Here is a 25,393-nt window from a genome sequence, read left to right as displayed (position 1 = left end):
TAATTTAAAAGGCTCGTGAAACCACACGGCTGAAAGGGAAAGCTCGGGTATGGCTCCTAAAGAGCACTGTCGCTTTAAGAAAATGACCCGGAAGTGAAAATTCTTACCGGTATCGTTGTGTTTTTCCTTTCCGGTTAGGTCTGCCCTGGTGGGAGCGTGGATCTCGTTACCGAGACGCACAAAAACAACAAAAATGAGCGTCCCGGCATTCATCGATATAACGGAAGACGACCAGGTATGCCCTTATGCTCCAAGTTTTTGTTTTTATCTTATTATCCCTGCTGCTGGCCTCGTTAATTACTAATATTATGACGGAGTGGTTAGCAAGCAAGCTAAGCTAACATGGTAAAACTGAAAAAGTGGATAGGTAGCCCTAACCACAAGATTCACGTGAAACGTGTCCGGTCGCATTGACTTTAAATATGAGCTTTGTTACTTGTTGTTAAATCGTAGTTTTGCCAAGCACTCAAAAATGTTAACGATGTTCGATGAGATCATTGTTAGCTGCTACATTGACACATCATAAATACAAGAAGTGACAGATGTTTTTTCCAGTTAAAGCTCCCGCCGCTCATGAACAAACCATGTAATTTAAACCAACCAACAGTCTTTATTTTTTGCACACGTTTAAAGGCGTCCGAGTTGAGAGCCTACATCAAGTCCAAAGGAGCAGAAATCTCCGAGGAGAACTCTGAAGGCGGACTTCATGTAGACTTGGCTCAGATCATTGAGGCTTGTGATGTTTGTCTGAAAGATGATGATAAAGGTAAGCAGTAATCCAAGTCACCTTACTCACGTTAAACACGCTCAGCATTTTCTGTTCAGACAAAACTGATACAAATACACCTTACCGTACAGTAACACATATGACTGTCTAATCACATAATTTGTCTATATTTGTCCACAGAAGTGGAGAGCGTGATGAACAGCATCGTATCTCTGCTGTTGATTTTGGACGCAGAGAAGCAAGAAGCTCTCATCGAGAGTCTGTGTGAGAAACTGGTCAAGTTCCGTGAAGGAGAAAGACCTTCCCTCAGGATGCAGTTGTGAGTCTTTTTCTGAGCTTTTTGCTTTGGTATCGCACTCTAGCATTCTTAGCTGCTATCTGAAACTAAAACAACAATTTCTTGACGTGTACTGTAGAATATCAAAGGACATTACTGACACTACAGTACCTGTATAGTACACAACCATTAGATGATAACATGGTGGTCGAAAGCTGAAAAACAAAAAACACCACCTTGGCTTTGTGCAGTTTGTATTTTCTCTCTGGGCTTGAATGGATTTTCTCCGGCTACTCTGGCTTCCTCCCACATTGCAAACACATGCATGTAGCATCATGCATGTTAGTTGAAGACATTAAATTGCCCATAAGTGCAAATTTGTGTTTGGTTGTTTGTCTAAATGTGCCCTGCGATTGACACGCACACAGTCCAGGATGTACCCGCCCTCTTTCCATGACCCTGATAAAGAAGCGCTATAGGAAATGTATTGATGGATAATTATTATGGGGCAAATTATAGATGTGCATACTTAGTATTCATTGGATAGCAACAATCGTTGACAATATTTTATTTCTTCTTCACTGCATACCTCAGCACTTGATCTCCATTTTAAAATTCAACTTAGAGATACATTGTCTGCTTGGGGCGAATTGACTAAGATCCTAAATGGCAAGAGCTAAATTGCGTATTCACTCACTCTTAAGTTGTGCCTGTTGTTGGCAACTGGTGTAAATTGTGGAGTCCATCGTCCTACGCATGATAATGCAGCATTGTGTTGTCTAATGTGATGGAATACATAAAAATAATGTAAGGAAAGGAACCACCACTAGTACATTTAAAATGATTTTTGATTTTGTGTTCTAGGCTCAGTAATCTGTTCCATGGCATGGATGAAAATGCTCCAGTCAGGTACACAGTCCTTTGCAGCCTCATCAAGGTGGCAGCCGCCTGCAATGCCATTGCCTTCATCCCCACTGACCTCGATCAGGTATGTTGCTTGACTTGGCGATATCTCTGACATCTCGTTAAGAATCACATTTGGATTCTCTTCATCCTGTCGATTAGGTGGCAAAGTGGATTGTAGATTGGAACCTGAATACAGAGAAGAAGCACACTCTTTTGAGGCTGGTATATGAAGCGCTCGTGGACTGCAAAAAAAGGTAACTACATATTTGCCATAAAGATCAAAGCAAATCAGGCAGGTAAACATATTTGTCCACATTCAATGTGTATAGGCTTTTCATCAGGGACAACTCCTCAATCTAAAGCGATTCACACCATCCATTAAGCAAAAAGGGAAAATCTCCAAATATACTGTCAATATAAAATTAATCTTTGTATTTGATTCGGCAGTGAGGCTGCAGCCAAAGTGATGGTGGAGTTGCTGGGAAGTTACACAGAAGACAATGCGTCTCAAGCACGCGTTGACGCCCACAGGTAAACGTGCAGCATTTGCTGCTAGTGTGGTCCCATTCATCTGGTCAGCATGTCCTCTACGTTGATCACTGTCTGTGCTCTTCAGATGCATTGTCCGTGCTCTAAAGGACCCCAACACCTTCCTGTTTGACCACCTGCTCACGCTCAAACCAGTACGCTTCTTAGAGGGAGAGCTCATCCACGATGTGAGTGTTGAGCTGTGCATTACTTTGATAACGTGGACTTTCAAATGTGAACTTGTCTCACATGGTTGAGACAATAAAGAATACTTTTGACTTGAGTTTTGCTCCACTGAACTAATTTAATACTCTTCTTTGCTCCCTATTTTACAGCTATTAACTATATTTGTAAGTGCAAAGTTGGCTGCCTACGTCAAGTTTTACCAGAACAACAAAGACTTCATCGACTCTCTCGGTAAGTACATTCACCGCATCGTTACGCACAATACGAACAAACCAGTTTCCGAATAGTTTTTGGACAAATATTGCTTCAGGTGATGAACAGAAGAGTTGCGTAAGTGATAGTTTGTGAACTGAGTTTCTTTTTACTATCAAATTAAAGTAATAGAATTATTGAGAACAAAATCAAAATGTTATGAGACAAAATTGTCACGTCATAAGAATATAGTTCAATGTTAAAAGAAAGCACACATCGTCACTTTCATTACCCAGAAGTGTTTTTAACAAATCATTAAGTTCAAACAGTATATGGCAGCCCTCAAAAGCAATGATTCAAAATATGTGGTCCATGTACCAGAAGAGGCACATGGGCCCACTCTATTGGTATGCAAATGAATAATAAATAAGTGATTGTTTGAAACATTAATTTAGGTTCAATTGTTATGTGCAATAAATGGCAACTGTATCATTATGGCTTCACGAGAAAACACTTTTTTAATGGTTCTTTATTTCCCCAAGTACTCACAGACGAAACATTAAATTGGCTAATCCAGGTTGGAATTTTTTAGACTTTTTCTCAGTCCTATTTTAAATTCTCCATAGCAAGTAAAATTCCAATATACCATTACTGTTTATACAATTCACAGCCTTCTGCTTGACATCTTGTCATTGGCTGTTTGTTGACTATTGAGCCAGCATATTTCCCCCCAGTTGACACAGAAGAGGAATGTGCATGCGTCAGCAGTGTGCCCCCGTCCCTTACTACCAAGTGATCATTTATAAATACACGCATCGGACGGACTCCCCAAACACTGTCTAGTAGTGTTGATGAGTGAAATCCCTAACTGTGTTGCTCTTCAGTATGTAAGCAATCATCACTGGGAAAGTCCCTGAGGGAAAAGTAATGGCCTGCGACGGCTTAATGATTCTTCCGTGTCGCCTACTGCAGGCCTGTCCCACGAGCAAAACATGGCCAAGATGCGTCTGCTCACGTTCATGGGCATGGCGGTGGAATTCAAGGAGATCTCCTTTGACACCATGCAACAGGAGCTGCTGGTTGGAGCAGACGATGTTGAGGCGTTTGTCATTGATGGTAAAGGAACGTCACTTAGCACAGGCCACTTTTCATTCACTCTGATGCATCTCATAAAAGCAAGACATTGAATAGATTTTTTTTGTTTCACTTTTCTTCAAGTGCAGTTTCTCCTAAAATGCCATTCAAGTATGGAAGTATTGAATTGTTCTCACAATTAATTTTCTTTTTGCCTTTTAGCTGTTCGAACGAAGATGGTCTACTGCAAAATCGACCAGACACAGCAAAAAGTTGTTGTCAGGTAATTTGTGTGTTTATTTCTTTTAAGACTTTAATTTTATTGCTCATAAAAGGCCAACCGAGAAGACTCATCCATCCTAGTAGCTTCCTGTGAGTGTCTTTTAACCCATAGTCAGAAGTCCAAGGTATAAAAAAGTTAATCAGAAAAAAATTATTTATTTGTTTAGATTTAGTTGATCTCAAACCAAAACTGCCGCAGGCGGATTTATCGCAGGGTGCATTCCAGACCCACCTGCAATAAATGAACTTTTGAAACACAAAGAGCCCATATTCATAATAAAAACAAAAACAAAAAAATGCAGTTTTACTTGGCATGTTGCAATTCAACGTCACTCATTGGTAATGGCTTTGTAGTGAACATCTAGGTCTATGACAGCGTTGAATTTTTACGGTGGAAACGTAAGATGAATTTTATGCCAGTCAGGACGGGTCTATGCCAACGTAGTATACGAAAAATACTTGAATGGAAAATTCTTCAAAGCCATACATTTCAAATAATGGCATAAGTGTTGCAGCGCTACTGTGCTGCATGAAAATGGAAATTCCTTCGACATGTCGGGACCGTTAAAAGAAAACCCTCTGTAACGCTCTCTTAATTTCAAATCTGTGTCACTCATTTGTTTCGGCTATGACTTCAAATATTCTCTGTTGTCCTCCCCATCAGCCACAGCACACACCGCACGTTCGGCAAGCAGCAGTGGCAGCAGCTGTTCGACAGCCTCACCTCCTGGAAAGCCAACCTCGCCAGCGTCAAGTCCAGCCTGCAAACTCTGTCACCTTCCGCCTAGATTCCACCTTCACCCCATCCGTCAGCTGCCTGACCTTTGGATTCCTTCTTTTACAACTGCTCCCTTAGCTTTTATACACATCCAATAAAAGAACAGTGGAGATCAATGTGATTGATTCTTTTGTTTGATTGTTTTTCTTAACAGTTCATTTTTAATTGTTGCGGTTGCAATAATTTAGTTCTTCCAAATGGGCATCATAATAATCATCGTTTTAAGTGTGGCTCTGTTTTGGGGGGGCTCGCATCTCTCGACATCTGGTTTCAGTAAAAGGACAACATGACAGTATTAGATGAGCTGTGACTTGCGCTGAAAAATTGGCTGTAATGAAGAGGTCACTTGTCGGGGAACCACACGAGAGGTGTCGACGCTAATGCGAACTGCGATGAACCCGTCTTGCTGAGGTTGTGTATTACTGTGTTAGCAGAACTTGGAACTCGTGGGGATGATTCACAAGGTTGCTAGGTGATGTCCAACTGCGGCCAGCATGATTCACTGTGTTTGTTTGATTTTTATCTTGCAACAAATATGTTTTCACAGTAAACTCAGTGGAACACCAAAAGTCAAATGCCCCTCAACTAGTCTTTTGAGACATTAGTTGGATTGAGCCTTTATTGTAGCTGCAAACTCCTTTTCCTATACTGATGTCTGCAGAAGCTCACCACTCACCCCTGTCCAGTGGTCGACCGGGAGCAAGCATCTTCAGCCTATATCGCAGTCGCGGGCAGTGCATTTTACACTTTGGGCTTTCAGTGAAGTCCTACTTCGTCCTACTTGAATAAATCAGCCACATAATACCACCATTTATGACACCACGGCTGGACAAATAATATATAGAAACACACTTACACAGTACTGAGTGAGTGTCAAGACGACTCGCAAGTGTATCTTCTGTTAATCCACACATTTCCCTCTTTTGGTCATTGTGGTTTAAAAAAAAAAGAATGAATTTTGGAAATTTTAAGTCGCCCCCAGGTAGGACTTTCGGGTGTGTTGATTCAGCATAGCGCTGCCCCCTCACGAGTGAGTATCCAATCACACGACACGTTCATCACCTTCATGGTAAGACCAGTGAGAAGGCTCACTGTAACCAACTCGTGATCTGATTGGCTATCGCAACTCTGTCTATCAAATCTGAAAGTCCATTGACGATGACAGAAGAGATGCCGCACAATTGCATTTGAAGGCCTCGGAAAGAATCGTGCGAGCAACCGGTATTATGAAACCTGCCTAGCAACACGAGCGAGCGGAATTCTGATTGGATAAAATCCCTCACCTAAAAATACAACGCTCGGATATAATATGACATTCATGTAAAGAATATAATAATTTCTTGATTATGTTAGGCCCGCCACTGGTGGACGGTATACAACACATTCTCAGGGGCACTCCGTCGGACAAAAGCTGGAGCAGTGCAGAGAAAGAGTCATGTGACCGAGTTAATGGAATGTTTGTAAAGCCTTGTAGCTTGGCTGGAACATGCTCTTTTTTAGTCTGGCTACTGCTCCCTCTCCCTTGCCTCTAATTTGTCTCATTCAGTGTTTCTACATGTGAGAAGTGCCAGATGTAAATACTGGTGTCATTTTATCTGCTGTAAGCACTATGACCTTATTGTTATCTACGTCAGATAGAGGTGCTTCTGCATTGTTAAATCATGAAACGCGACAAGAGTGATGAACAGGCGCAACAAGCTGCGCCATTGTGTGTGAACTATTGGAGAACTCTTTTTTTTTTCATTTAGGTTACGATATTGTAGTAAGTGACAGATATGGTTTGACATCACAGAGCTGATAAACTCTGGAATTCATCATTTTCTTGTGCCCTTTTCTCCGTGTCAACATTCCTCTGGATAAATCCCGAAGCTCGACAGAATCCAGATACCTCGCCAAGTACAAGAGACGTGTTCTCATTGTCCCTTCAATTAGCACCGTGCAGTAGTCAGCAAGATAAAGTCCAATTACATCATATCTACTTTACATAAACACTGGACGCAAGGCCTAGCCTCTCAGGGATAGATATTTGCTTGTACAGAGAGGTCCAGCCAATAAAACATTAGACTCAACTGAAGATTTTCTGAAAGATTTGTCTGTCATTTCCTATTAACACCGAACTTACTGAATCAGAATGTTGACACTACTTTGTGAACTTTTATGCAACAATGCAGAGAAGAGGCAGTAAAACAGGCCAAAATCCAGGTGTCAGGGAGTAAACAGGGCCATATACTACTAATTGTGTACAAGTTGTAGTTTAATCAAATTTAAGAGTATTTTTTAAGTATAGTTACGGTGTTTCCCAACTTTTACTGAGCCACAGCACATGCAGTATTCTACATTTGAAAAATCTCACAGTGCAGCATCAAATAAAAGGTTTGTGTACTGAAATTATCATCTCGCCTCAATATACTCTAAAATCTGGGTCTGTTTAGGTGAATACAATGCTATTCTGTTATGAGTCGCAAAAAAATACATATTTTACACGGATTAGTTGTACCTTAATTCTGAGATTGAGTCGAAGCGTATTTAATGAAACGGCCTGTCACTATACGCTGATGGCATGGATATGACAACAAAAGTCCATTGTGGGCAGTAAATACATAATTTTTTAACCAATTAAGTGTTTTTTTTTTTTGCCTTCTTAGGTAATAGCCGCTGAGCACAGTATTGGTTTAGAAATAGCATCCTATTCCCTGGTTGAGTTTGTTTATTTTATTTCCATTTTAATACACAGAGGTAAACTTGACTTTACAACTTATATGACTATTAGGATTGTTTAAATGTTACTTAAAACATCCAACTATTAAAATGATATTATGGTTAAGCAAATTAAACAAATACACTATTTTGAAAGTAGAATAACCCAAACAGCAACACTTGGTTTGAAATTCAACTTGTTTCCCCCTGTATAATTATTTAACCTTTGTGTTTATTTTACCTGCAACTTTGATGACCACTTTTCTCCATCAAGGAAAAGTAATCGCAGATGTCTCATCTTTAGTCAATAACGCAGGCCATTCCAGATAACTTTCCCCATACATGGTTTGCACACAGCACTACGGTCCCTAGCCAGTCCCTGCGAGAGTTTGAGTGCCTTTTTAAAGAAGCATATAGATCTCAAAGATAGCATTGTGTTACAGATTTTATTTGTGCCTACCCATTAGAGGTGATGGCATAGCTCCTACGTTGTAAACGTGTCAATTAGATTGATGCTGTTCAAATGTTTAGGCAAAACTTGGTGTTTAAAGGGCCATTTAAAAGAGACAAATCTTTACATTCCACTGACAGGGTAGTGATTCTCAAAAGTGTGGTGTGAGAACCATGAGTGGTAAAAGGGCACCCTCTAATGGTATGTGAAAGAATGACTGAATACATAGACTGTTGAAACCATTCTTCTTGCCCCTACAGTAGCATTAAGTTTTTGTGTGTGTTGAAACGTCACGATGCTATTAGCGTGAATGACCTGTGGCTTTCCTCCATGTATTTAATAATTATGCGCTTAAAAACTCACTCCTGTTGCAATCAGTGACCAAAAATGACAAAAATAAAAAAAATGAAGTTGCCTCTGATGGGAGTTGTTCAATCAAAGTAAGTTAAAAAAAAAAACGAGACATGTATCTTTATTTTTTAGAGGTCGATGGAATGGTCCATATATTAATTAATTCTTTTTGGATTCCTCCCGGAATTCTACCGAGAATAATCAAGTCCTACTGATCAAGTTATGATGGTGAACTCTATTGCATTGTGTCTTGCCTCTGCCGCCATCTAGCGTCCGTTTGCGTGCATACCACTCATCATGTCATCCAGGTAAAGTGATCGATTGGTCGAGCCTGCGCAGGTAGTTCAAGGAAGAGTGGAGCAGTTTCGGTATGAGAGTAAACAAGGTCCGCTCTTTTAAACAAACTGGAAGGAAGGGTGTCTTCTCGGAAACACGTCGATAACAAATTGCCATCTTTTTTTTTTAATTGTATTTTTTTCTTTACACCTGCGTGGGGCGATCCACTAAAACTGTCAAGAATATAGTTGGTGACGTTCCGTGAGTCTTATCAGTGTCGACGTGGGAATACGTACCGCTCCCTTCTTTCGACATTATGCATCAACATTGGCCCCTGCTGTTATAAACGGCTGTTGTGGGCTTGTTTAGAAGAGGACGAAGTGGAAGTGGACTATTTATGTGGCGGAAAGTTCAATTCGCGGCCTATTAATGCGTCTGGACCCACGTGACCATGTTGCTTCGTCTTGACCTGCTCTTTCTCGTCCTTCTCTTCTTCACTTGTGTTGATCTGTCCTGCGTCAGGAGGTTCCACTCCATAGAGGATGGCTCACAAGAGGCAGGTAAGTCCTATTTTCTCCTTTATACAAACCCGAGTCTGACATTAACGATTAAAGGTGTAATTAATCTGGAACAGGATTTGATATGATGGAGGGGGGCACAATTCTTCATCAGTGTTACTGGGGGGACCACGCACTTCTTAACCAGATGTAGGACAAGCGTTTTAAATATGGACAAAATACATGCATTTAATATATTTCATTCTCATGCATTTGCATCTCTCTTTCTCTCCCTCTCTCTCTCTCCCTCTCTCTCTCAGTGAGTGCATGCATGTTTGTAAAAAAATGTTAAACGTCCAACATACATTTTCCAAGAAAAATGGCGGTTTGCAAACAATGACCACCCTGATTTTAAAGGAAAGCTGCATCAGCTGTGTTTGCTCCCACAATGGAGGAACCACCCTTTTCTCTCTGCTTTAAAATACAAATACACCAAAAGATAGAAAACTCCACCGTGTGCGCAGTAGAACTGTGCTTTGCACTAGACTTGAGCTGGTGAACAGGATCCGTGTTGTCAACCACAGGTGAGAGACCTTAAATCGATTTTGATCTTGGTCCTTATAAAGTGGAAAAAACAGGGACTTTGATTCTGAGAAGCAAGATATTCCCGATGCATAGCCATATTGTACTTAAGTTTTGGATGTTGTCAGCTACAAGAATGATTTGCAGCGAATGTTTTCGTGACGGGCAAAACTGCGAGGCGGATGTGCTCGTATTTTGTGTGCAATTTTTTCCCTATGTTGTGGCAATTTGTCAAATGAAAGGTTTACTGTAATTCCATAACTAACCGTACAACATTTTTACTTTCTTTTGTGCTTGAGTACAGTACATTTACAGGCTGTATTTTTTTACTTAGACTAAAGTGCCGGAGTTGAATAAGTGCTTCTACTACTACAAAAGACTTTTTTTGACACTAGTAGTCATACTTCTACTTTGAAGTTAAGTACAGTGTGAGTACTTTTGCCAGCTCTGTTTACACTTTTAAATGTGTTTCCAATCTGTTTGGGCTGTCAGTGTTTGTGGATGAAGGGGAGGCAAATTTGTTCCTGGGCCGTCATCTGCTGTTCAACCGGTTCGACTTTGAGATTTTCGTCCCTGGAAACTTGGAAAGGGAGTGTTATGAAGAGGACTGCAATTATGAAGAAGCAAGGGAGGTCTTTGAAGATGTCCCGGTTACAGTTAAGTCGCGCAATGTGTCAACTGATGAATGGGACACAGATTACAGATAAATTACCCAGATTTTTGTGTTTTACAGAATGATTTTTGGAAGAGATACACTGCAGGTAAGGATGATAATTTCAGGATTATTAAATCACGCTCAACAAATTCAAACACACCCAAAGGAATGATTAAAGATAATAACGCTCAGTTTTGAGTGACACTTTTCATGTTTTTTTTTAATTATTTAAATGTTTTTTTTGTTTTTTTTACAATTTGGTTACTTTAGTTTGATAACTTCAGTAGGATACAGTGCAAGTTACACCCACAATAATAAATACTTAACTGATAATTAGGATCTTCACAAAGCCAGATTTTAATTGTTTACAATAACACATATCACTCACGTTATATATAACAGTTGCCACTCTCTTAAAACCTGTCTATCCACCTGGGGATCTAACATTTAAATGGTACATGCTTGTCAGTCTGCTTATATTTGTCTTCTGGTGCTTTTGTTTTGCATGAATGACCATTTGATTTCACACTCGTATATTTTTTGGGGAATCCAGACAGCAAGTGTACATCATCAGAACAGTGTGATGGTGTATTGTTTTAAAGCGCCCCATTGTGATCTTCCACAGAGAAGGACAAGAGACCCTCGAGAGTCGACATTACTTCCCTTCTGGTGGCGCTGGTTGTTGTCGCTGTGATCTTTGTCCTCTTGGGCCTACTCGGCTGGTATTTTTGTCCTGGCAAATGTAAGGATGACTTCAGCCAAGGCAGGTGAGGGCTTAACACAAGCTTTTATACTGAGTTGAACAATTTTTTGTTCTCGTCCCCTCTGTGCAAGCAGAAAGTGTAAATGGATTGAAAACATTTATACTGGATATCAGATTTTCAAACATAACTGCACATGCTTAAATGGTCAAAGTGACTTTGAGAGCACCCAAGGAAGAAACCAAGGATCATGGTAACATGACAACTGCAAGTACATAAATGAATGTAGGAAGATTAAAAACATTTCAATTTTACAAAATACAGCCACAAAATTTTACTTCTTGACACCGATCCCTTCTTTTTAGGAAAGTCTTTCATCTACTGTTCCATGTGGGAATTGGAAAGATACAGAGGCATACTGAATACAAATACAATATATACACGCAAACAACCGAAATAATGTCGCACAAGTATGTACATATTCTTTTAACTGTGGCTCCCTGCGTTCGGAATGAACCAATCACATTCAAACTAATATTAAATAGAGCAAATTATTTCATTATCTTAATATTAATGCAATACAATTATCCAAGAATTAATACATAGAATTAAGAGGCTCCAACAATTATGTGACAGTTTTATGTGTAGTCTCAAAATCAGGCAATCCGTTTTACGAATAACTAAATGACATCTTTTTACACGATCATTAGTAATTATGTAATTCAAATAACTTCTCCACAGCTCAGTTCGGGTTCGTCCCAGGAGGAGCAATGCCTCCATCATCATACGTCGGCTAGAGGAAGTGTCGTTACAGCCAGTGCTCCCACCCGCTCCGCCTATGGATGAAGACGAGCCCCCAGGACTGCCCTCTTACGAGCAGGCCATTGCAAAAAGTGGACAACATGACGCCCCACCTCCTCCCTATCCAGGGTAACTGTAAACCACTTAGCACATTCATATGTGAACTGTATCATATATGGTATTTACACTTTCCATATTCTCTTATTTTGCTAGTTCACGACCTGGAAGTATTCGGCGCTAGAGTCTTCAGGAGCATTACGTCTATTATCCAATTATTGACAAAGTACACAAATGATCACAAGATGCCTGCACCTCCTGCTTATCATATGGATCGAGATGTTCTATCACATGCATTTGTTTTTATTTAATTCACTTTCAATCTTCAACTTCTAGAGTCTAGACCTTAAAAGTATTGACACAGGAACCTACATTATGCTTTTTGTGCACTAAAATGCAAACCTATACTGAATTACCTTGGATTTTAAAAGTAGTTCAAATGACAACTTAAAGTGGTACCTTGACTTAGGAGTGGTCCAATTTGGTACTTTTTATTAAGCTAAGAGCCACTGGACAACCGATATTGTCTTCTCTTACTTTTGAGCAAGAATGTTAAATACGGGCACTAGATTGTGGCAGTGATTTTAACTCACTTCACATCAAGCAGCAGTTTGGCGTATACAGTAAAATATTAATAATATACAATGAAGCTTCAAGTGGTTTTAGTGCCACACCCACTTGAAATTTACTGTCAAAGTAAACTAACAACAAAAGAATTGCATGTGTTTACAAGCTAATGTACAGTAATGCTAAGACACAACACAAAATGCCATAGATGGGCTAAGGAATACTGATGGTTCTGTAACCCGTTAGGCAACAGGTATTTGATTGCAAGTAGTGCAGCAACACATGTAGCCAGGAAATAAAGCAACACTCTCAGAGATATATTCTTTTTCTTAATATTACTGGAGTTTAATTGGTCACTTAATTGTGTAACTCCTTTTTTTGTTTGTTTGTGTCTGTTTGCATGACTCCATTACACTGGCCCCCAGTGGCCAAGGCACACACATCAGAAGGAGCAAAGGGGCTGGAACTAATGAATTGCATTTCCATTCATTTCAATGGGGAAAGATAATTTGGGATATGAGTGTATAAAATGTGTGCGCGGTCACTGAAACAATTCCACTCATAAGCCAAGGCACCACATTATTTTCACTTTTTACCTCTTTTATTGAAGGGAAAAGTAGGATCGAGCACTTCCTGTCTCTTACGGCAGTTGTTTCTTTAATTATTTTTTTTTTTTACGATTATTTCGTTGCAATTGTGGGTATGGTTTTGCTACTGTTATTGTTGCTTTAAATATCCGTCAAGGTGCAAGCAAGACTGAGAATGATTTTCTGCAATGTGAAATCACTTAAATTTATATCTACCTAGGCAATATATAAATTGGGCCTTAAAACAGTACAAAATATTTTGCAAATCAGCAAAAACTATTTTATGGCCGTGTCAAACTGCAAATTAAAATGACGATTCAAAATATATTCATCTGAAGGCACAGAGTTTGTTGAACCATATCAGGTAAACTGAAATCTTATCTAGAGACTATAAATAAATATATATTAATTATTGCTGTTGTTTCTTTTTCTTACACATTTCTTATGACATTACAACACTTAACAAAGACTCTAAAAGGAATCCATATAAAATTTACCACCTCTAGAAGACACATTGAATTTGAATTCAAACATTTTGAATAATAATGAATTATATCTGGACATATAGTGCTTTTACAAAAACTGATTTATTTTGTGGTCATTTCCTAGCCCTTGTAGCAACAAATTCAATTAAAAAATAGCCGCATAATTGCCTCTTAAATCATATGGCTTTTTGTTTTATCTTTGTGCACTTTGGCTAAAGCCTAAAGGAGACTTTGGTTGATGCAAATTTGTGAGATATATATATATATATATATATATATGTGTATATATATATATGTATATGTTTTTTTTTCAATTTAATTCTCAACGTTTTATACTAATTAACACATGACGCCACATAGATCACATGCATGCAGAATGAACAAAACTAAAAATAGTATTTATTTAATTACGCACTAAGTCATTAACTTCTTGGGAAGTTCGACAGTACTAACATGAGTACGAGAAAACGCGTTGTATTTACCCCGCGATGAATACACGCGAACGAGTCACCAAGGGGGTGTGGGGGGGACAGGCACACTTTTTCATCCGGGCAATAGCGCGACCTCACGGGGGGGAAGTTAGCGGGCCGTGCGCCGCTCTCACCGGACTGCCGTAGTCGGCCGCACCGCAGCTGCTACGATGTGTGTCCGCCGCTCCACGAAGCTCCGCCGGGGAAGTGAGCCGTTCACCGGATGATGGACAGGAACTACCCGAGCTCCAGCTTTGCGGACGCGCTGGCTCCGACAGCACAGCCCGCAGCTTCTTGGGCCTATGGCCGCGACTCGGCTCCCATCAAGCCGAGGTAACACTAGGGATGGAGGCAGCCGGGGAGGGTGGGTCCCCTTACCAAGGAAATATCGGTGATGGACGGCCTAGCTGTGGTCTCAATTGGGGACAGTGTGCATTGTTTGGCGTTTTAGCGAAAACAGGCGCGTTTAAACAAATTCAAACATTTTGGTCCAAGTTTTGGCTAACTTTTGAGCGGGTTTCTTATTGGTTATTAATGCGTTCTACCTTGCTAGTTTTAGCTAGCACCGCGTCTACTCTCCGTGCTTGCTGGTCAACTAAAATTGATTTCCGTGTATATATTTATATATGTACTGTGTATTGTACTAAGTTTAAAGTTTCTGTGGCTCTTGCATATGTTTTCCTTTTTTGACTCACAACACAACAACGTATCTGAAAAGTCACAACAAAAGCGCTTTAAATTAGTTTCAATCCCCAAAGTAGCGTGCGATGTGCTTTTAATTGACATTTTTTACTTATGCATATAAAAACGTCGTGTTAGTTGTGTGTTACTTACAACGTAGTTACTAAAGCACTGTGGAGGAACGAGCTGCCTAACATGCTAAAGTTAACCAACTTATTGTAACTTCGCCACCAGTAATAGGAACCATACTTGGTGACTTAAGTGTTGGTGGGTGTTGAAAATAACTCAATTCTCCAGTGACACATACGCAATTTGACTCTATGTACTTCAAAACGCGAACGTGGGTACAGTCGTAATAATTAATTAAATGAATCCAATAAAGCTGCAACAGAACTTGGCTAATATACTCGTTGTCATTTTTCTTAATGCTGCAGTTGATAAAGTGATTAAATCCTCAATAAGACAAAGTGACTCTCATCAGCAGGGCAAACACACATTGTTGGCTGTTGCATCTGATTAGATTATTTGCAAGTAAAGGTCAACTGAGATGGATGGTTTCAAGAATCTTAAAAGATGAACCATTCCAACCATTTTTGTACAGGATTCTGATATACTTGTGTTTTACTTTACAACACTGTACCGGAAATAATAACTCACACAGACATGAAATGGGTGTATAAATTATGTAATCAAACTAAATTGCCTATATGAAACTAGTTATTGGTTTCTGTACCACCACATCCCCTGATGACAATGTTTGCACTACACAAATAAAATTGACGACTTGACTTGAGACAATACTGCAATCGGAGTGATCATCTGCAGTATGTTTCATGATGCATTTTTGAATTCAACTTGATTTTCGTAAGAGATTTCAGTGCTGGACAGCAACAGGTGTCATTGTGTTTTTGTTCATACAGTTCGAGTTATGGTGCAGCACAGCTTGATGCAGGGCTCCTTCAGCGGCAGAGCTACACTTCAGTGCAGCAGCTCCCCACCTACACAACAGCACATCTTGCTGCTGCTACAGGTGCGTTGCAAAGCTTTTTGTTTTGATATTGAACCTTCTTCTATTGAACTGCTGGAAGACCATATTCTGTAATAATGATTACAAATACAACAGAACCACTGAGGTGTAACACAACATGCCTTCCAGGGCAATAGTAATTTGTTCAGATTTAGTCATTAATTTTTCCCATTAAAAATGATATTGACACAATGCATTTCAGGATCAAACTGTTGCCATAATTAATCCTTTATTAACTTTAGCAGGTAATATTTGAAGTAACATTTCACGCATTTACAAGTGTTAGGTAAAGTTAATCACTGTATAATACAAAACTAAAAATACTCACACTTTGATAACCAGAGTGTAATTTGCTGTGATGAACATGCAGAGGGAAGATTACTATGTCAAGTCTTGCACGATGACATCATTCAAGATTACAGTTTGACCTTTGAATGTTTGTGCACATTTTTTTTTTTTTTTAATTCTAAATGAATTTGGAGGTTCCATTGTTGACGTTTGAGCTTTTGGACTAGTGGGTAGAATTTGGTTTGAGTTGTTATTTTCTTCTTCTTATTATTCTTATTCTTATTATTATTCTGTTGGCCTGCAGGAGCACTTGACACAAACGTTAATACTTCAGAGACATCAATCATGAGCTTCCTTTCAGCTATGGAGTCAAGAAGTCCTGGAAGTGCGTCGGTAGTTCCTCCTTTTAGAACACCATCGTGGACTGCAGGTGAAAACACATTGCCCCTCCTTAGAACAATTTTGTCATCCTTAATAAACTACAAGAGCAGCAAATATTATATTTTACCTCAAATGTAAATGATTGCCTTCACACTGCTGATATTATCAATGTGTGTAATGCAGGTACCAACCCCTCCACCACAGAGCTATACCTGACTGGTGCATTGCCTTCTGCCACTACATTTCCTTCTCCAGCTGCTTTGTCAAGCTATCAACACACCAGTCCATATACTTCCAAGAGTTATTCCACCAACTCTTCCCTGGTTCTGCATGATCCAGCCCTCAGCACTTCCACCAATGGTCTATTGTCTCATCACGACTCCCTCCTACAACTCAAACCGAGCCAAACGGTGCTTCCAGCTGCCCTGGCTTTCAACCTTTCTGGACCCGTTTTGGGCTCAACTCTCCCAGTCCAGTCCTCAACATACCGCTCAGCACAGGAGTCAGCCCCCCACCTCCTACAACCACAGTTTAGCCTTCTGCCATCAACCCTTCCTGCCCCTCATAGTGCCTCACAATCCTATGGGGCCACTGTTTTCTCAGGCTCTGTCGAGAGAGCACTTCAACGAGAATGTAGCGTGATCAAACACCACCAAAGGCCTTCTATTAGCCACACAGCCTCAGAGCAAATACCCAATTCTGAAGACTCTTTACAGGGGTACTATGGGCCTGGTAGTGAAGGGGGCATGTCCTACCGGCACGACCAATCCCGTGAGGCCCCGGAATCTTGCAGCCCTTCCGCAGAAAAAGACTCATCTTGTAGGGTCAATGGTGCCCTACAACTCAAAGCGGACTCTGTCACTCAAAGCTACTCATGCACCACAGTGTCAACAACGAAAGAGTATTCCTCAAAATTAGCTTCTGCAGGTCATGAAGAGAATCACAGACTTTCTCAGAACCTAACCTCTCAGTCCGCTGAGAGTTATTCTAACCCTGGGCAAAAACAGAACTCTGTAATTGCCAACCAACTATCCAGCCTTATGTCCAGCACTCTGTCGCAAACTTATATCGCAACGCATACCCAGTCACATCCCTCTCATTCTTCGTCAGCCAATTTGTCCTCCCTTTACAAGACACTTCCTTCGCTGTCTAGTCTGTCCAACATTGGGCCATCTGCGAGTCAGGCTCTTGTGTGCTCCTCTAGTCCCGGGCTGAATCAAGAACAGTATAGTGTACAGGTTCAGGGTTTGTGTCAGGGGACTCTCTCAGAGAGCTATCCCTCGCCTCACTCTCAGACTGACCTAAATGTGACTTATACGTCAGAGTCACAGGAACGGGCTTCAGTGACTCAGTCGCAGCGCTATGCCACAGGACAACCCATTAACTCATCTTACCAACCCACTAACTTGTCCACCTCTGCACAAGACTATACCCTGATGCAAGGTTCTGTGGGGAATAAAACTCTTCCCGTCACCATTTCCCAGCAGGCAACAGCGGAGACGAAGCGAATGTATGAGACTGTGTCTGCTACCTACCCGCCGACGACCGAAGCTTTGAATAATAATAATATCAGCTCATCATTAAAGGATATCAAGCCTCCATATGGCAAACCGACATTTGAAGAACTTCCTATCCAGGAGCTACAGGCTCTCCAACAGGCATCCATGGAGGGCTCGGTTGCAAACGGCACCACGGCTGCTAACAACGTCATCTATATTGTTTCAAAAATGGATGACCGACACAAAACGCAAAGTGTCATTCGAGACACTTCGCATTCTGATGACCATCTTGCACAGCTGAGCGCAGCACAAATTAGGGATGAAAGAATGAGCTCCCTAAATCAACAGCACAGTCACCTCAGTGTTATCAATGGACAGGAAAATGCCAATCCCAAAACAGCCGAGTCCAGTATTATATCTTCACATGTACTTCTGGGCCCGGAACCACTTGAGCAGCATCCTGTTGTCCCCAAATCATCCGAGGCACCACAAAATCACCAGGACCACACCCACTTTATCACTGTCCCAAGTGCTCAGGTTCTCTTGGAGCCTAACCAGATGATTTTTCTTCAACAGCCCCTTGTGAACAATGCTCAGATGCCTTCAAAGGTTGTGTCAGTGCAGGGTCTTCAATCAGCCCAGGGTTTGGGCCCTCTTAATATCCAATATCTTCAGATGGATCGGGAACTCCTGTGTCCCAATGTCACTGAAAGCCAAAGTCAGCAGGCCACAGTGGTGTCTGAGCAGAGCTCAGGATGCTCTGACTCTTCTTCTAAAGACCACTACAGCCAGTCAGCTATTCACCAGTCAAATGATGCTAAGAACCACTTTGCTCTTAACTCTCTTTGCTTCTCGGATTCCATGTTACTTGCCGATGAGAGAAATATTTTATCAAACGTTGACGATATCCTGGCTGCTACTGTGGCTGCTTGTGGCGTGACGCCGCAAGACTTTGTCAAAGTTGCGTCCTCCACAGAAGATCGAATGGCAGTGATGGCGAGTCCTGTCAATGCCAAGAATCCCTTTCAGACGGTGGATATAACACAAATGTCACCTGGTTTCTCAACAGCTCAACAGACGATCCTCACAGACACTAACTCTCACTCCATGGCTATGACACTAAACCATGCACAGATCTCGACAGACCGCCAAGGGCAGTCCATTCACCACAGCAACAGTTCTGATCGCAACACAAATGGGGATGGGGACAGCTCGGAAAAGGACTATCACTCTTCAGGGCAGGTTTTTGACCCCTCAGGTTTCCACAACAGTGTCGAAATTAAAAATGCAAAGTGCATTAAAACTGAGAACGACCCCATAGAATGCCAAAGCTTACAGGACTTCCCCAAAAAGGAAATCAACTCAAAGGTTTTGACAGGACCAGATGCTTCTGGAGAGGACAACGGAACACCTAAACCAGCCAAGCGTACTGGCCAGGCAAAGCGACCGAACTCCAAGGGAGGTGAAGCCAGCCCATCTGCTTCACAAAGTGTGTATGACGGTTGTCCACAGCACGAAAGGATCAGACAGAAGATTCTGGAAGTGGAAGCCAAGCAACCAGAGGTGAAAACTGGTTTCATTGGCTCTTTCCTGGACTTCATCAAATCTGGCCCCAAGCAGCAATACTCCCCAAGTCCTTCCAGAACTGTTAGCCGCTCCAAAAAGCCTGGTACCTTGGCCAAACCGCCGCCACCACCACTGTGTGTTCTTCCTCCCAAAATTCAGACTCTCTCAGGTTCTCTGATTTCCCAGCAAAGTCAGGTAGCGAGCTCTCAGCGGAAATGTCTAGATGACGAGCTGCAAAAGAACTTGGAGACACTGCCATCGTTTAGCTCCGATGAAGAAGAGCACACGGGAAGAAACCAGGCGCTGAGGAACAGCATCAGCTCAGTGCTCTCTGCTCTCGATGAGCCTACAGAACAGAAAGCCAGGCCAGGTATGTAGTATTATAATATTGGAAGTGTCAGTATTAGTTAAAGCTGGACTCTAATAGGGAGGCCATTTTAATTTCTATAAAGTCCTCTGTGGGTTGGATTCCTATAACCGCTCCCCTTAGGTGTTATTTATTTGTAGCAAATCTTCCTGCAGGTCTTCGGTCTTCACCTAGACTAAAATTGGGCATTTGAAGACATTTATTTCGATGATGAAAGGAAATATTTATTATCGGCATGTTTAATCTTCCTGCAGATAACAACGCCCTCAGTATGGTGCCAAAACCAGTCCCAGGTCCCACAGTGCCACTCAGCATCACAGACACCCGCTTGCCTTTAATACCTACTGCTGCTCAACCTCCGACCACAGTTGCCACAGTAACCACATCTGCGATCAAGCAGGAGCCCAAGGCAACGGCGCCTGGCCAGCTCGCTTTTCAGTTAGTAAGTGTGGCAATTGAGGGACTGACTGACGAGGAGCTGTCGGACAGTGGAGGGGAAGGAATGTACCGGGAGAGAGACGAGTTTGTTGTGAGGAATGAGGATATTGAGACCTTGAAGGTATACAAATAATTGCAAATATATATAAGTAAATGCTCCACTTGACAGAAATACAATATTTGACTTCTCTCTCTCTTTTCTCTACTTTATGTATTGTGTGATGTTACCAGGGGACAATGCGTGCTGGGAGTGAGCCTCCCGCAATCTGGAAAGTCCAGAAGGCTTTGCTGCAGAAATTTGTGCCAGAGTTAAGAGACGGCAGGCGCGTGTTCTCTGCTACTAACAGCGTGAGTAAGCATGAATTACTCAAATAAGTCACAAAGTAAATACCATCTGTCATTGCATTGTCATACATCTTGACCCAACTCCATATTAATGGCTGAAATGCAAAATCAGATTTTTTTTGGGGGGGGAGGGGTAAATACAATTGTACGTCCTCAAATATTGTTTGTTTTCTTGCTTTTTTTTTTTATTTTATTTTTTTTTTAAATCATCATTTGGCTTTTGTCCACTTGTGTATTACAATATATGTCAATTGGTTATTATTGTGGTCATCTACGACTGCCCCTTTGTAGTTGATTGTAATTCAACATGTTTTGTTTTCTGTGTGTAGTATCTTGGATACTTTGGTGATGCTAAAACTATGTACCAAAGGGTCTATGTGAAGTTTCTGGACACCGTTAACAAAAGGGAATATGTCCGAGTGTGCAGTCGGAAGCCACGCTGCAAGCCCATGAACTCACTAAGGTGTGTTATCGCAGCAGACTTAGGAGGGTTGAGCACAGTTTCTGGCATGTTGGAGGCACTTGAGTGATGCCATTCTTTGATCTGTGTCACAGGGGTATTCAAGTAAAGACTTTGCTGGGCTTGACAGCCGGCCCCTTCCCGCCATCTCAAAGCCAAAAGCCTCGTTCCAAACCACTCAAGCCAAGAGCAGAGCCCCCACCCAAGAAGAGGAGAAAATGGAAGGAGGCATTGTCAACCGCTGTCTCCGGATCATCCGCAGAAGAAGACGGTAAAGAAACATTTTAATTGTTGTCAGATAGGGAGGTTGAATCAGGACATATTGGTGGTCTAAATTTGTTCCTTGCTTCTTTGTCTTACTCTGGTAGAGTCAAACCTCCATGTCCCTTTCGCGTCACGACTCCTCAACACACGAACTATGAAGGAGACTTTCAGGAGCTTTGTGGAGTTGCTCGTCAGCATTGCCATCGATGGAGATGTGATGACAGAACTTGAACGAGCCAATGGTAAATTGCCAATAGTCTCTTCTCAGCTAAACATATGGAAAAGATGTTTTACCCTGTGGGGATCTGATTTTTGCCTTTCTTGTCACGGCCACAGATGCGATGCTGCTGCCGCACATGAGAAGGATGGAGGGCTTAATTAGCGATAACCGAAAACGCTTACTTCACAAATTGCACATTGAGCAATTCCTCAAGGTGGGTTTTTGTTGATACAGTGAGGCCGCAACTCATACAAACAGACCATATAACTCGCTAGGACTCACTGATTTATCATTTTGGGACCAAACTCCCATTCTCAGACAATGCCATTTCGAGATCGTTAAAGACCCTTATCCACTACATTCACCACTCACGCACTTTGTTTGAGTGACCTCAAGGTCAACTCACCTCTTTGAAACAACACTTAAACCCGAGCCGCAAAACGTGAAGCGTGAAGTGGTCAGGGAACACTGTATTGTAAAAATCCAATAAAAATCCCCCAAAACAACAACAAAAAACAGTATCTTAAAGCTCTTGGGTATAGTGGGGGCCAGAACAAAGAACTTCAATATAGCAGAACACTGTAATGTGATCACATCTTCCACCTACAGACGGCCATGGACAGCTTCCCAGAGATTTCGGTGGTCACAGAGCTGACAAACGATGGGGAAACACCCGCCTTCAAAGTGCGTCTTGGTGGGATGGCCTACAACAAGAAGACCATGAAGCCTGACAAGATGCCTAATGAATTGCCACAAGTAGGACATATTAATTTTCTTAATTGTTATTGCTCTTTTTTTTTTACAAAACAAAGGAAGGATGGAGAGAGAGTGAAGTATAGTTGTTCTTTTGGTTATTTTTTCCCCCAAAATTACCACAAAACAATACTGAACCAAGTACAATCTGATTTGTTGCATCTGGTGAAATTGTGCTTTGACCAGCTTCCAAAGACAGTTATAAGAACAATGGGGCGTCATCTTCCTGGCAAACATTGAATTTGGACAGATGGCTTCAGAAGAATTTGCTGCACTAGTAGTGAAGTTCAATAAAGTTTTGGGGAAAATTGCTGGATACAGTATCCCCCATCATTTGCGACCATGCCCTGCTGCAAACTGAAAATGAGCCTATAGATTCTACAGAATGGTGCTCAACCATTACTTCTGTCTAAATAAAACTCCTCAATTCACTTGATCAGAGTTCATTGCCACCAAGATGCCACAAATTGGCGGAAAATCTCTACATTTGTCTAAATTAAGCTCAGTTCAATTCAATTTACCAGTTCCACTTCCTGAGCACCATGATGGCGCCAAAGTAACTCTGTATTTGTGAGACTAGAAGTTTTCTTCTGCCTTCTTTTGGCGGTAGGCAAATACTTGGTGGATGACTTTCTTTCCACCGGTGGTAATGCACCAAAATTATTCAACTGCCACCAACAGCACGTTAAAATTAGAGCACAACAAATATTGAGTGCATTGCATCGTCAAAGAGAGGAACACAAAAATGTTTTTTAGCGAATAACAGAGGATAAGTTCCACAAAAAATATTCAACTGTGATATAGGCGAAGAGGATTTACTGTTAGTCTCAAAGAATGTCATTTAAACTCCTTTTGGCACTCTCATTTATGGCTGCGTTCTCAAAGTCTGTCCAGCAGAGGGTGTATTCACACATCATTTACAATGTGTCTTTTTGCTTGTGTAGGAGTACACAGTGGACCAACAGAAAACCCAATGGTTCTCTCTGTATCACTCTCTACAGCACTACAAGTACCACACATACCTCATGTGTAAGGATGAGGTGAGACGCTTGTTACTGTCGTAGATCTTTGCTTTATGGCGGCCCATCATTATCATCATGGTATCTGTTCTCCAGGTTGCCACCCAGCGAGTGCAAGCGGGTGAGCTGGGTCAGGAGGAAACCGTACAGATGTGCCTGCAGAATGGAGCTTGGCTGGAAGGGCTCTTTGACCGTTTTGGGGAGCTGATAAATCAAGTGCAGCAGGCCTGCCGATGAACAGCCTCAGAAAAAAAAAACACTTAATACACCATGTTAAACTACACAAGGATTCCGGCAATATGGTGCCAATGAGGCAAAGATGTCAGACTCTCCTTTATAACTGAGTTTATTATGAAGTCTAATAGAAACTAGTCTTCTCGTTGGTCTCAGCAGAATGCATCGAGTTGGCAAGGGCTTTGTATTAGAAATGTTTTCCTCCATAAGCTCCTCCCAGTCTGTGTTTGTTGCCACAGATCCTCTTATATTGGTCGCAATTATAGATTTATAGTTTCTATTTTTTCAGACAGTTTATTGTTGATGCTAGATTGCGGTAGAAATTAGATGGCTGACAGAGCTAACAAGCCTTTATCAATTGTTTGGATAAGTCGGGTCAAATACAGACAAGCCGATTGATTGTAATACAAAAAATAAAATATATATATATATGTATATATATATATATATATATATATAGATATATATATATATATATAACCTTAGTTACATAATGTTTGTAAAACATCCCCTTTATAATAGTGTTCCAACTCATGGTTATTCATGATATATAGTGTACATTTTGTATAAAAATAAATAATAAAGCCGGTGGGAGTATTGCTAACAAAATACGGTATCTACTATTCACTTGAACATTTTGCTTATAAGAGTCATTTTTATGAATATTGTTTTTCTGAGGGTAAAATACAGCTGTCTTTATACTCCTTTTCATAGCTCACATTTTAAAGATGAATAGATTTATATTTTTCACTGACGTAAATATTATTCACTACTTTTCATTGTTTACCGAAAATGGGCAATTTTTAAGGTCACTTTTATGCTATCAAATATTTTTGGTCTTCTCAAGATGCAGATTGTAAATAAAGTGCCACATGTATTACTTTGCCTTTCATTTTCTGTGTGGAAGTAGTCGCCATCCAGTAAGCTAAACCACCATTTGTGGTAAACAAGCATTTGAGCTGATTCTTCGGATATAAATATGCAGAGAGGTGAAGGAACATTCTGTGAAAATGCATAGAGAACATCTCAACATAATCATAATTTACATGCCCAAATTTGTTTCCTCATTCACTGTAATAAAGAGACCGAGCAGATTCCTATTAGAGCAAGCGCTTGGGCAACAGTGGCAAATATATAACAACCAAAACTCTGGGTTTGAGAGAACCATGCATACAGCAAAACAAAAATACCATCTCGTACAGTAATAGAAATACGTAAGATAATATTTCCAATTGAATACATGTAGGGTTAAAAAGAGACACTGCTCCATGCACATTACATATATTTATCTTTTAATTGTGGTTGTTATTGAGGAACAACACTGTCCAACATGATGCTGTCCGTCAGTGTTCTCACGATGAAACTATTCACTGTCCGTTGAATAAAACATGACCATCATATTGCAGCCATAACGCGAAATGACTGTCAGCCCTTTGAGAAACAAACGTGTGCCTGTGCTTGATGTGAGGAGAGCCTCTGTCTTCTGCTGGGGGGCGGACAGCAGCCAACGAGTCCGCCAATTCGCTACTGGTCCAACTGGTTGAGACAGATGCTGGACTTCTGTCTACACAAATTGTAATGAGCTGTATTAAGGCGGCATGGGGGATCCCTATAGAGATTATGTGAAAAGGGCCGTGTGGGAAAAGACGTCACGAGCCTAGTTATGTTCCAGTGACAGGTTGATTACATTTTAAAGGTCACATTCAGGAGTTCTAACATGCATT

At 41.0% G+C, this 25,393-nt stretch overlaps 3 protein-coding genes across 3 annotated transcripts; all 3 read left to right on the top strand.

Moving 5' to 3' along the window:
* The first annotated feature begins 68 nt into the window (after positions 1–68).
* Positions 69–5,066, top strand: eif3m (eukaryotic translation initiation factor 3, subunit M). Its single transcript, XM_088295362.1, has 11 exons — positions 69–235; positions 634–766; positions 908–1,046; positions 1,869–1,992; positions 2,070–2,164; positions 2,358–2,441; positions 2,527–2,626; positions 2,774–2,855; positions 3,789–3,932; positions 4,113–4,173; positions 4,837–5,066. The coding sequence occupies exons 1-11, from the start codon at positions 194–196 to the stop codon at positions 4,958–4,960; spliced, it is 1,128 nt and encodes a 375-aa protein (XP_088151488.1). The 5' UTR covers positions 69–193; the 3' UTR covers positions 4,961–5,066.
* Positions 5,067–8,778: 3,712 nt separating this feature from the next.
* On the top strand, positions 8,779–13,586 carry prrg4 (proline rich Gla (G-carboxyglutamic acid) 4 (transmembrane)). The gene is made up of 6 exons (XM_088297312.1): positions 8,779–9,285; positions 10,297–10,460; positions 10,538–10,565; positions 11,085–11,226; positions 11,902–12,090; positions 12,175–13,586. The coding sequence occupies exons 1-6, from the start codon at positions 9,177–9,179 to the stop codon at positions 12,200–12,202; spliced, it is 660 nt and encodes a 219-aa protein (XP_088153438.1). The 5' UTR covers positions 8,779–9,176; the 3' UTR covers positions 12,203–13,586.
* Positions 13,587–14,212: 626 nt separating this feature from the next.
* Positions 14,213–24,549, top strand: qser1 (glutamine and serine rich 1). Its single transcript, XM_088296931.1, has 13 exons — positions 14,213–14,460; positions 15,729–15,838; positions 16,428–16,553; positions 16,688–19,939; positions 20,191–20,495; positions 20,606–20,722; positions 21,049–21,182; positions 21,275–21,450; positions 21,548–21,685; positions 21,780–21,877; positions 22,273–22,419; positions 23,361–23,456; positions 23,532–24,549. The coding sequence occupies exons 1-13, from the start codon at positions 14,351–14,353 to the stop codon at positions 23,670–23,672; spliced, it is 4,950 nt and encodes a 1,649-aa protein (XP_088153057.1). The 5' UTR covers positions 14,213–14,350; the 3' UTR covers positions 23,673–24,549.
* Positions 24,550–25,393: the final 844 nt, after the last annotated feature.

Source organism: Idiotropiscis lumnitzeri, chromosome 5 (assembly GCF_059441095.1).
Source record: "Idiotropiscis lumnitzeri isolate Australia: NSW breed Sydney's pygmy pipehorse chromosome 5, RoL_Ilum_1.0, whole genome shotgun sequence".
Taxonomy (NCBI): Eukaryota; Metazoa; Chordata; class Actinopteri; order Syngnathiformes; family Syngnathidae; genus Idiotropiscis; species Idiotropiscis lumnitzeri.
Note: the sequence above shows the minus strand (reverse complement) of the source record. Positions and strands in the feature narration are given on the sequence as shown.

Bases quoted from the DNA above. Each gene is read 5' to 3' on its own strand.
- eif3m (XM_088295362.1), top strand. From the start codon at position 194: ATGAGCGTCCCGGCATTCATCGATATAACGGAAGACGACCAG. The intron at 2,442-2,526 runs GTAAACGTGCAG...TGTGCTCTTCAG, and splicing joins GCACGCGTTGACGCCCACAG to ATGCATTGTCCGTGCTCTAA. The intron at 4,174-4,836 runs GTAATTTGTGTG...CCTCCCCATCAG, and splicing joins CAGCAAAAAGTTGTTGTCAG to CCACAGCACACACCGCACGT.
- qser1 (XM_088296931.1), top strand. From the start codon at position 14,351: ATGATGGACAGGAACTACCCGAGCTCCAGCTTTGCGGACGCGCTGGCT. The intron at 14,461-15,728 runs GTAACACTAGGG...TTGTTCATACAG, and splicing joins TCGGCTCCCATCAAGCCGAG to TTCGAGTTATGGTGCAGCAC. The intron at 22,420-23,360 runs GTAGGACATATT...TTGCTTGTGTAG, and splicing joins TGCCTAATGAATTGCCACAA to GAGTACACAGTGGACCAACA.
- prrg4 (XM_088297312.1), top strand. From the start codon at position 9,177: ATGTTGCTTCGTCTTGACCTGCTCTTTCTCGTCCTTCTCTTCTTCACT. The intron at 10,461-10,537 runs GTTAAGTCGCGC...TGTGTTTTACAG, and splicing joins TTGAAGATGTCCCGGTTACA to AATGATTTTTGGAAGAGATA. The intron at 11,227-11,901 runs GTGAGGGCTTAA...ACTTCTCCACAG, and splicing joins GATGACTTCAGCCAAGGCAG to CTCAGTTCGGGTTCGTCCCA.